Source organism: Eumetopias jubatus, unplaced genomic scaffold (genome assembly GCF_037043125.1).
Source record: "Eumetopias jubatus isolate StellerSeaLion01/CBP00866 unplaced genomic scaffold, mEumJub1_p1.0 scaffold_13, whole genome shotgun sequence".
Lineage (NCBI taxonomy): Eukaryota > Metazoa > Chordata > Mammalia > Carnivora > Otariidae > Eumetopias > Eumetopias jubatus.
Genome location: NW_028274819.1, coordinates 10,990,495 through 11,002,480, shown reverse-complemented (window position 1 = coordinate 11,002,480; position 11,986 = coordinate 10,990,495). Strand labels below are relative to the sequence as shown.

The following is an 11,986-nucleotide window of genomic DNA, read 5'->3' as shown; positions in this document are numbered from 1 at the left end:
ATGGTTTGGGGATGATGTCTCAAAAAAGGAATCTAAGGACACTGAAGACAAACATTTTTAAGTGTCATAATTTTTTTTCCAGGATAAATAGTGACTGCTGTCCATATCTAGTGCTAGTTGATTTCCAACAAAATTCCCCTTGGCCACAAAAGACCTGAGATATTCTGTGCTTCCAAAGGACAAAAATGAATAGGGAATCTCAAGAGTATTCTTCCTAAAGAACATGACAATTTAATTGGCCATGTATGAATTATCTATTTGGGAAAGTAGTGACAAATAATTTTAAATCATGGACTGCCGTTCTTGCCGTCCAATTGTATTCTTGGTGCCATTAATTAGTTTTCTATTTACTGCTGTAACAAATTACCACAAATTTAGCAGCTTAAAACAATACAAATTCATTATCCGATAGTTCTGTAGGCCACCAGTTTCACTGAGCTAAGATCACAGTGTTGGCAGAGATGCATTCTTTTCCAGAGGCTCTAGGAAGAAGTTTATTTTCTTGGCTTTTCTCTGGCTTCTAGAGGCCACCCTAGTCCTCGGCTCCCAGGCCCTTCCTCCATCTTCAAAGCTAGCAGCACAGCATCTCTCTGACCCTGCTTCCACCACCACATCTTTCTCTCTCTTCTACCTCCTTCTTCTACTTTTAAGGACCCTTGTGATTACACTAGGCCCACCCAAATAACCCAGGAAATCTCCCTGTTTTAAGGTCAGCTGACTGTCAACCTTAATTCCATTTGCAACTTTAAATCCCCTTTGTCATGTAACCCAACACACTCATGGCTTCCTCGATTAGAATGTGGACATTTCTGGGGAAGGGAAGGTGCATTATTCTGCCTACCACCATCTCTTCCCTCCCTCTGTTGTCCTTCAGATGCCATGAACTCAAGGAAGGTTAATATATACAAATACTTTACAACATCAAATAGGAATTGGAAAATAAAATTACTCCTATCTTCCGCTCCCTCACTTCCTTTGAACTACAGGGTGTATGGATTCCAAAGTCAAATAAGGATCATGTTTACATTGGTTGTCATTGCCCATTATTTGCTCACTTGCTCTATAGTATTTACATAGAAATTTGACATTTGACAAGATTTTCTTTAACTTTTTTTTGTGTGTGTGGGTAAAGTGATCAGTTTGTTATGTTTTGTAGTACTTAGGACATAATGATGTCATCCCAGCCAACAACCCAGCCCCGAATGTATGAAACCATCCTCACTCCTTATCCACCAAACAACATCATGGCTCCCAGGTCTCAACAAACCACGGGTTTCACACACCTGGGAAACCAAGCTCAGGGTGGTCAGCCTTCCCTCTTCGGGTCTCCAAGAATCATCACCAACAGTCAGCAAGACCAGGGAAACACACAGGTGGTAATCCCAGCTACAGAAACAGCAACCATAAACTTCGCAGAAGAAGCAAAGATATTAGGGGTAAGTCTAATTACTATGAGAATTTTAATTTTGCATTCGCAAGGTTATACTGTACTTGTAAGTTATAGGTGGAGAAAAGTTTATGATCTCATGACCTATATTCAATCATTAAAAAGTTCTGAATGTCACTCTGGAAACTGTGTCCCTTTAAAGCAGAAATAATTCATCTGCATACAGACTTTACCCTGAGTTCACTTTATTTTAGATTCAAGAAAGACCCTAACAGGTGACAAAGGACTCTTCCTAGCAGGATGATTCAGTGACGCTGACATTATGGAAACACCACCACTTCTAGCTTGATCTCACTTCTGCAAAGGACACTTTGGGCACCCTCAATCCTGTCTCAGTAGTGCAAGCCTGGTATTTGTATATAGGTGAATTCTCATTAAAATGAACATTGACAGCTGCCTTAAAAACAGAAACAACTATAAATGGGCAGTCTGGGGAAACTGGGAGCGGAAGAATTCATGGCCAGTCCATCTGCTGTGCCTCTCACCCAGGGCCTGTGCACACGTTATGACTTAACTGCCATGTTACTTCTACAAAGGGTGCTTTAAACACTCATAATCTTGTTTATGTAAGCATTGTCAGACATGCCCTACTTGTAGATGAAGATCCACCTGCAGAGACAGAATTGTTAGTTTTTGCTGTGCTTTCCAGGTACCTCATTCATGCCACCAACAATTCCATGACACAGTACTGTCTCTCCCTGTGTGCAGTTCTAACTTCTCTGCTAGAGCATTCAGTAAGTTATACTGAGTGCTCACTATGTACCAGAAACTCGTCCAGCCATCTTACTACCTATTTCAAGTTCTACCACTTTAGAAAAGTAAAAATAAGCATTGCCCCCTCTAGCAGGCAGATCTAGGCTGTGGGGGTGGTCCCTCAGATCCTCCTACTGGCAGAGAAAGGAAATTCCCTACTCCCACTGAGCAAAGGGACAAACTGGCATCCCACAAAGCCGACCCCACAAAGGTGTTGGGAAGACTACAGAGAACAAAACAGGCACAACCTCTGCCCTCACATAGGTTAGAATCACAGAGCTCAGACTACACACATAAAAAAGACCTAAAGTACATGATGTGTTAGAAAGTGACACATGAAAAACAAACTGAGGGTTCTAGAGGGGAGGGGGTGGGAGGATGGGTTAGCCTGGTAATGGGTATTAAAGAGGGCATGCTCTGCATGGAGCACTGGGTGTTATACACAAACAATGAATCATGGAACATTACATCAAAAACTAATGATGTAATGTATGGTGATTAACATAACAATAAAAAATTTTTTAAAAAAGGTGATACTTGATTTGGACAGAATAAAGAAGTGTAAAACGACTAATAATTAGTACCAGGCAGTGAAGGGTATGGGTAAGCCATTTCAAGTTGATCAGAGTAGGCTTTCCTTAGAAGATGACATTTGAGCAAAGACATGAGGGGAGGAGCAAGCCAGAGTCATCTGGGCAAGAGCTTCCAGGTAAAGTTGGAAAGGTCTTTAGAGGAAAACGTGTGCTGTGTTTGAAGAACAGGGAGGAGACCAGTAAAGTAGAACAGTATGATGGAGGGAGGTTGTTGCCTCAAGGACGGCAGAGGAGGGGTGGGGGCTAGACCCTGTGAGGCCTGGAGGACAGAGGCTCTGGTTTGTACTGAGTGGAGTGGGGAAACCCTGGAGCATTCTGCCTGGGAACAAAGAGGTACTCAAGAAAAGCACTTTAAAGTGAAGGATGCTGTTCTTGCAGAAGCTACTTCTTCTCCCTGAAGATTGTACACTTATGCTATCAGTAGCTCCCAGTCATAACAATGCAGGGGCCTCAGGTGGTAGGACAGGGAGCATCTGCCCCAGTTGACTCAGAACTCAAAGTGGTTCTGTGGCCAAAACTCCAGAGTGAGTTAAACAACCAAATTACTGTCTGGCCCGTAGGCAAGTTTGGTCAGTAAATGGTAGAGTCAGCGTCACACTGGGAGAAAAGTAAGCCAGTATTAATCCAATATCTAACTGCCATCAAGATGACAGCAAGGATGAGAATAAGAAGTTTGTGGCCAGATGACTGAATTGCCGCTCTAAGGAAGAGCTTGTAAAAACCAATTATAATGCCTAATGCAGGAGTCCTTCAACTGAGATCCATGACTGGCTTTAGCCCATGACACCTCTGAAGTCATATGCAAAAGTGTGGCGTGTGTATGTATGGATGTGTAAGAATAGATTTTCAAGGAGAAGATTCATAGTTTTTATTACTCTCAAAGAAATTCATTACTAAAAGAAAATTATTAATCTCTTAGCATTATTTAGGAAGCTGTGATTTTTTCCAATTCTGATTCGACTTAATATCTTAACTGTATTTAATAGGAAGTTATTGAAGAAATAAACACAGCAATATTTGTATTTGTAGTCTTCTTGGACAGATAAGATGTAAGCTTAGGAAGAAACAAATGGTAAATCTACGGTTAGCTTCTGGCCCAAACTACAAGCACTTACTTCTCACAAATCTGTTTATTCAGGATGAAAGAAGGTATTCTAAGAGGTACAAAGATGTATCCTCTGTCTTTGAGAATATGTCTTGGCCAATAAGAAAATGTTTGCATACCTGCAATTAAAAAAAATAACAATATAAATGAGTACAAAACCAAGTAATAAGATGTATAATTTACAGATAAAACAGAAATTTAGGAAGAAAAAAGATAGCTTAAATTGACTAATATAATCAAGATAACTTCATAGAAGAGCTGGAGCTGAGCCTGAGGGGAGGCCATATTTAATAGTTAAAAGACATGGGTGCTGGAATCAATTTGCTGTATTAACTTTCCAGATCTGCCGCTCAGTAATTGTTTGGACATTGCTATGGTCTGAATGACCTCCCAAAACTCCTATGTTGAAATCCTAACCCTAACAATGATAGTATTAGGGCGTGGGCCTTTAGGAGGTACTTATTAGTTCATGAAGGTGGAGCCCCCATGAATGGGCTTATGAAAGAGGTTCCTCAGAGATCCTGAGCCTTTTCCACTACGTGAGGACACAATGAGGAGGCACCGTTAGGAACCAGGGAGAGGGCTCACTAGAAGCAACCTTCATGAACTTGCAACATCCCAGCCTCCAGAACTGTGAGCAATACATTTCATTTCTGTTGTTTATAAGCTACCCAGAGGGTAGCACAGTATTTTCTTATAGCAGCCTGAGAAGACTAAAACAGACACCTCTGCGTCTCCAACCAGTCGCTGGGAAGATTACATGAAACCATAAATGTGAAGTGTTTAGAATATTATGAAATATGCAGTTAATGCCCCATAAATTCATTGATACTTCCTTCATGGATATTTTCCCCATAACTGGGATCTGCCATGCAGAGAATAGGTCCATCTGAAACAGTCATCAAAGTCACAGTTAAAGCATTTTTTTCAGAGAGTCTTTTAGAGGCTCTCAGGGGACACCAATGCATGCTTAACAAGTAGCAGCTTCTAAAGAACTCTCCTTGGGCCACTCTTACAAGCCACCCCAAATACCTCAAACAAGGCCTATGCTGAGGGCCTGGCTCCATTGTATGCCAAAATCTTCATGGCCCACGTCCTGCTGTACAGGTAGGCATGCCTAAAGGACACTCGTGCATCTTGACAGAGGATACAATAAATAAGCAGTAGCAGCAATGTCAGTAATGTCTCATTAGTGCCTGTAAACGAAGAAGCAACTTTAACATGCCTGTTTTCTTTTTTCAGGCAATCCAGATCATGATTGGATTGATGCACATTGGTTTCGGAATTATTTTAGGTTTCATGAACGTCGTTTATAGACAAGTTTTGGGATTTGCTTCCTTTGCTTTTATTAGTGGATATCCATTCTGGGGTGGCATCTCTGTGAGTAGACTGCTAGAACACCTCTCCTTCTCAGTTTATCAAGGACGGCTACCCCCAGCCTATGCACAACTCATTTTCTGATAAGCCCCGCATCAGATCAGCTGGAAAATTGATAAATAACAGCTCTGGTTGGTTATAAACAAGGGAGAGCTTCTGTCCTCCATTTTAACCTGCAGTTTAAATTCATACCCTCAAGTTTACTCTGATCAAGTAACCAACAAGCCAAAATTTTAGTTCCTGATTACATTTGAGATGGAAATGTATGCACTGGGGTGGAGAGGCAAAAGGAGGTGATGGGGAGCATGATTAAAAATATGCAAGTGATAATGACAAGAGACTGAGCTGTGAGCTCGGAGGTCATCAGAACAGGTAAGCTCACAAAAAAATGAGCTCCTTATATGCGAGAAACTAAGGAGAGAAACAAATGGAGAAGTCAAACAAAAACAATCTCTGAAAGTTACTCCAGAAAAATGCAGAAGCATGAGAGGAATTTTTGAGAGGGAAACTAGATGAACATAAATAAACCCATCTTTCCTGCAAAGAGAGAAGCTCCCAGAATTGAAGAACCCATCTTTCATAAATAAATGTGTCTGTTTCTACAGTTCATTACTACTGTTCTCTCTCTATACTGGCGTCCAAGAAACTTTCTCCTAGTCTGGTAAGTCAGAATGTTTCTACTTTTTAAACTCTTTTGAAGATTCATTAGTTGATTTGGAGAGGAAAATTGAGAAAGTGGATTCAGCAAATGCAAAGGGGAACACTTTTTCCCAAAAATATTTCTATTGACTGCCTTCATGACATGTGCGCCCCAGCATGGTCCACACAATTTGCCACTCATCAATGGAAGAGCCCCACCTTCTGACTCTTTTAATCACAAAAGTGAGAAGTGCTATAGATAAGGTTGTTTAGCTTTATCCCAAAAGCTACCTGGCTCAGTTGGGTCACACTGCATTAGGGGAAGTCCAAAGCAGAATATAGGAGCCAGGAAATACCCACCTGCCATTTCACTATCAAAGACTCTATTATTCATTTGCCATTTCTCAGTTCTGCCTTGCCTTTGTTATTTTTTATTTGCACGTATCTATTTTTACTCAGATTTGACTTTTGTTTTACAGTGTGTTAAATCATCACTAAAAGCACCAACTGGGTACACAAAAAGTTTATAAAAATAATCACTGAGACAGGTCTTTCAATTCTCTTGGTCACAGCTCTCCACCTTTTACAATTTCCTGGTCTACTTTTGAAACAGGAGAAAATGATTTGCCAAGAAATAATGACAACCAAAGCAGAAGTGGTTTCAAGATTATATTTAATCCAGCACAAGAGGAAAGAATGGAAAAATGGGAACACAGAATCTTGCTGCTCACGTTCTCCTAGCCACCAGAGACTAGAGACTAGAACAGACACTAAACTAGACACTAAACACTAGACTAGAAACTAAAGACTAGGCTAAACTAAACTGGACTAAACTAATCAGCCTAATCCCAATTAACCACTTCTGTTGTAATCAAAAAACAAACTAGAACACCCTTTTTCTTCACCATTTATGGATCCTTCCCTCTAACTGAGGTTGTCCCACCACAGAATCTGTCAAAATCTTCTTGTAGAAACAGGAAAGTTTTGTACTCTACCCATACACCTCTACCCACAAAAGCCTAATGAGTTCCTCCTTCTAAATCTGGGGTTTTTTATCTAGTCCCTAGAAAGACTTCAGGGTTTTTGTCAATTTCTAAATTTATTAGCAAAGATGCTTTTGCATACATGCTTTTCCATCTATAAAATTGGATGCTACGTAGTATTACCTCATACGGTAGTTGTAAGAGCTTCATGAGATACTGTATTTAAATAATTTAATACAGTGCCTGTCACAGAAAAATGCTCATTAATGGTTTATCTGTTGTTTTATTACTTTAAAAAGGTAATATAATTGTTATCGTGTGTGAGGCTTTTAGGCAAACCTAAGAGATGAGCTTCTGCTTTGCATTATTTACATTTTTCTACAGATTTCAGAAGTACACTACATTTAGGCTGCATACAGAATAGTTTTCATGAAAACTCAGAAAAGCAGAGGAAAAAAAGTCATTTCATCTTCAAAATTTTTTTCAAGATTTCAGAGATTAAGAACCATTACATTTAACTGATTCTTACTTCATTAATTTTTTTTCTCCTATATATGATTTATTTTTCCTGTCATCTCCATTAGATCAAAAGCAGCTTAGGAATGAACATTGTCAGTGCTTTCTTTGCCTTCATTGGAGTGATTCTGCTGTTGATAGACGTGAGCATCAGTGGCCTACCCAACCAAGACTACTGGGCAGTCGTAAGTACCCCAGACCTACCACATGCCCGTCTCCACACCCACAGGGCCAGTCTATGTTTTAACCTCTTATGACTGTACGGTAGCCCTAGTGGAAAATCCCTTTTTCTATCCCAGCCCTACTCCTGGTCATATGATCTCTAGGACTGCAGAAGAAGTAGGAGAGCTACCTCTACAGATGGACTGGGGCAGAAAGGGCATCTTTTATTGGTCTCACTGTTAATCAGGTGAACAATGGGGAAAACACTGAAAGATACCAAGATAGAATTTTCCAAAGATTTTAAATTCTACGTAAATAAGGTAGTCAAGTTATTGAGTAGTTTCATTTTAGAGTAAGAATGGGATGAGGGGAAACTGGCTGCAACAAGGACCTTTCACTTTTATTAGAGAAATTCAAAGAACCAAACAACTTCAAAATGAAACGCCTCTGAATGTTCTCAAAATAGAATCACCCATTCATTATCATATTAGGCAAAGCATGGACTCTGACAATTACCCCAAGAGCAGAGAAAGTGTACGGAAGTACTTATAAGAAGGCAAGAATATGAGGGAACTCTTTGGTAAGAGAGGTGGAGAGAATCAAGAACACAAAATTTATCCTCTATTAATACCAAACCAAAAAACAAAAATTACTCAAAAACTACCTTTTAAATTGGCATCCAAGTAAAAAAACCAAATGATTCTGCTGTGTCTCGAGGTGGTAGAGGAAGTACAGCTCCTGATCCTGTTTTTTATTCCCCAGAAACAAAACTAAGAAAAGCAGGACACCCTAAAATACAGACAAGTCTCACTAATGCTCTCCAATCTGGAGCTAAGAAGACTTAGGTGGAGAGCAGTCAATTTTAAGAAAGCATAAAGCAGGGGTACCTGGGTGGCTCAGTCAGTTAAACATCTGACTTCAGCTCAGGCCATGATCTCAGGATCCTAGGATCGAGCTCCACATCCAGCTCACCACTCAGCAGGAAGTCTGCTTATCCCTCTCCCCTTACCCTCCCCCTGCTTGTGCACTCACTCTCTCTCTAATAAATAAAATCTTTAAAAATAAAAAGAATGTATAAAGCAAATCCTGAATGGTAAAAGCCCTTGTGTAGCACCTCAGGACCTCAAGAAAAGTAGGAAATGTCACCAGAATTAACATATTCCAGTGCACCTTGATAACGAGGAGGAATGAACAGAAATCCACAGGAAAAGAATATACCTCTGACCCTGGAGCAGGTCTGAGTATAGATATTTCTCAAAAGAAAGAGAAAGCAAAGTCTACATTCACTAGCAAGAATTGTGCTCAGTGCCAACTAAGCCATTTCTTTCACTGCTACAGCTGCATGGTTAGCATTCCATAAAATGAACATAAAACAATGTCTGGCCCTGAAACTGAAGCTGGAAACAAGGAAGACAAAGTGGATGTAGTTAAGTAGAAAAAGAACCAAGGAAAACTCACCTATACCGTATCGAACAAATATAAAGCCTATATACAGTTGTTCACTTTAAGAACAAGAAAATTGAAAAAAAAAATGGTAGGGAAACTATCCAAATACATTAGAGTGATTAAATGAAGAAATGAAAGGAAAAAAGACTAAAGATTCCCGTGGGTTAGCGGGTCAGCAGGAACACTCAGATGTCTATTATTTATTTTGAGCAAACAATACAATTCAACTGATTCGAATAAAAGACATGTCAGATGATAAAATGGAGCAAACACATGTGCCTTCCCTCTTCCTCACAAGATGTGCCCTGGTTTGATGGGGATATGAGTCACATAAATCAGGAAAACACTGAGTTTCCTCATTCTCACGGTTAGATTCCTTACTAATCTGGAAAGCCACATCCTCAAATTTTAGCTCAAATTCCTGTTCTATGAAACAGTGACTCTAGTCTGTGATTACCATGTGACCCAGACATACCACTTGGGTTTCAGGAATTCGTATTCAATTCAATCCTAGGTATACATTTTTCAATTTAACACAGAGACAACAAAAGGAATTTCCAAGTAGCAGGTCAAGCCATGTTATACCATAGCATGTCAATGGTACAGATTAAAAAAAAAAAAATGGAAGAAACATTACCCAATTATCTATAGAAGATTCCCCATGAGCATTTTATACTATTGAAAATCATTAATAAGAAAATAAAATGACAGGAGGAAAAAAAGAACACTGCAGCACTATAGAAACCAACTGAGTACCCCAAACCACTATGACAGATCTAGTAAAGAAATCATATCTTTACTAGATAGATCTAGCAAGAAATAGAATGGACTCAGATAAAAACGGTAGAGAGAAAAACTGTAATCACAGTCTTCACAGAAGAAAATGACAAATATATTAAATAATCAGAGAGATGATAAACACGGAAGACAGGCAAGTTTCATCCAACATAATAAGTGGTGTTCCTGCGTTAGAGAATCCAACAAATGGTACAGAAAAAAAAGTATCCAGTAATACTGAAAAAAAGATCCTGAAATAAGAGAATAACTGACTTTGCACATTGAAAGGGAATAACCTATACTGGGAGAAAGAGATGTAAAATAATTGAGATAGATGACACAGATACATATATAGACCCTTGTTAAGATAGAAGGTACAACAAAGGGTTCTTTAAGGTTTCAGGCAGAAAAACCCAATTACCTGTGAGCTGGAAAAAAATCAGTGTGCCTCGGTCTCCACCACAGCAATGTTCAATGAGGGAAGACAGTGAAGCAACGTCATAAAATTTTGATGAACAGAAATTGTGACTCAAGAATAACACATCCAATCAAATTCTTATACAAGTATAAAAGCAAAAAGAAGATACTCTCAGTAAACAACAACACACTGGTGCTTTAAAAAAAAAAAAAAAAAAAGAATATTCTACCATAAAGGAGATAAATTAAATTAAGATCAGAAAGGCAGGGAGAAGCTGTGTAAAGAGATGAGTGAAGAGGACTAAACCCTTTAAATATTCATCTAAGACTGTAAGACTGAACAACTGGAGAAATGACAGTTACAGAAGTGAATATAAAGCTTTTAATGTTCACCCCCCCCAAAAAAGTGAAAAAATGACATAATCACCAAAAACTGGGAAGTGAAGAGAGGGAACAGGAGAGAGATATCAAATGAGAGTGCCACTTGGCTCATTTTTCGTAGCAGCCATCTCAGACTGTCCAAAATAGAAACTTGTTAGTTTAAAATTACTTCAGCTTCTTCATGGATTCCCTAAACTTTCAATTTTTGCAGACTTAATTTACTCATTTCTATTCTTTTAAAAATCACGTAATACTTTTACTTCAAAACATAAGTACAAAACCATTCCATTCTTCAAAAACAATGTTTCTTTCTCTTGCTCTCTCATCCCCTCTCTTGTTCCGCTTCCTCTCTTGCTGTCTCTCCATGCATCCACTTCTTGATCTGCCTTTTGGCCTCTACAGAGAGATCTAGAATAATAGGCATCAAATTTCAATGTAGCTTATTTCTAGGCAGTGACATTAGGAATGATCGACTGTGTTCTATATAGCTTGACTTCTTTTAATAAGTAGGTTACATTTTTATAAAAACAAGAAAGCCATTGAAAGAAAAAAATATATACTTCCTTTCTGATGTTTCTAAATGGTCTGCTGGAGAAAAGGAAAATCTTCTGGCATTTTAAATTGAAAATTAATTCACATTCCCCGGAAATAAGCATTTGATGATAACAGAGAAACAATCATGGAGTAAGCGGAGTAAGAGCAATGGCACATTTGATGAGTCAATAACTTTTGAAGCTTGTGTGACTTCTTGATTAGTCAAAATTTTGGTATGTTTTTTCCTGATTTCACCTTTCTGGGAACGGAATTGCAGCCATGCTGATTATCTTCCCTCTCTTGGAGTTCTGCACAAATTGTACTACAGCCTATTTTGCCAAACGAGCAATCACCAAAACCAACAGGGTGAGCTGGGCTTCTTCTCTGTAAAATATTCTGCCGTATGTGCTGGAGAAATACAGACAAGTGTCAGCTAAATCCCCCTGTGGGTTAACTAGAGTGTACTTTGTCCTTGAGTCATGGAGCAGGGAGGAGGGGGGGGCACAGGGCCGAATAGGACTGTAGTAACAATACTGCTTGTTTCATTCATTCCAGCCTGTCCTGGTTATTTCCAGTGTGTATACAGCCAGCTCCATGGTACCAGGGTTTTCCTCAGCTCCTCCCAGAAGGGATGGCAACCTCACTAATGCCACTTAAAACAAACAGGAGAGGCACCTGGGTGGCATAATCGGTTGAGCATCGGACTTGTGGTTTCCGCTCAGGTTGTGGTCGTGAAATGGAGCCTTGTGTCAGGCTTCGCACTCAGTGCGGAGTCAGCTTCAGATTCTCTCTCCCTCTCCTTCTGCCCCTCCTACTCATGTGCACACACGCTCCCCCCTCACCCTAAAATAAATAA

The 11,986-nt window shown here is 39.5% G+C and overlaps 1 protein-coding gene across 1 annotated transcript; it reads left to right on the top strand.

The window, feature by feature from the left end:
* Positions 1-1,169: 1,169 nt before the first annotated feature.
* On the top strand, positions 1,170-11,787 carry LOC114203919 (membrane-spanning 4-domains subfamily A member 12-like). The gene is made up of 6 exons (XM_088017470.1): positions 1,170-1,436; positions 5,141-5,282; positions 5,881-5,936; positions 7,482-7,597; positions 11,385-11,496; positions 11,686-11,787. The coding sequence occupies exons 1-6, from the start codon at positions 1,170-1,172 to the stop codon at positions 11,785-11,787; spliced, it is 795 nt and encodes a 264-aa protein (XP_087873596.1).
* Positions 11,788-11,986: the final 199 nt, after the last annotated feature.

What these genes read in the sequence shown, in the direction of transcription:
- LOC114203919 (XM_088017470.1), top strand. Translation starts at nt 1,170, where the DNA reads ATGATGTCATCCCAGCCAACAACCCAGCCCCGAATGTATGAAACCATC. An exon ending in CTGGGGTGGCATCTCTGTGA is followed by an intron (nt 5,283 to 5,880) that starts GTAGACTGCTAG and finishes CTGTTTCTACAG; the next exon opens with TTCATTACTACTGTTCTCTC. An exon ending in AACCAAGACTACTGGGCAGT is followed by an intron (nt 7,598 to 11,384) that starts CGTAAGTACCCC and finishes TTCCTGATTTCA; the next exon opens with CCTTTCTGGGAACGGAATTG.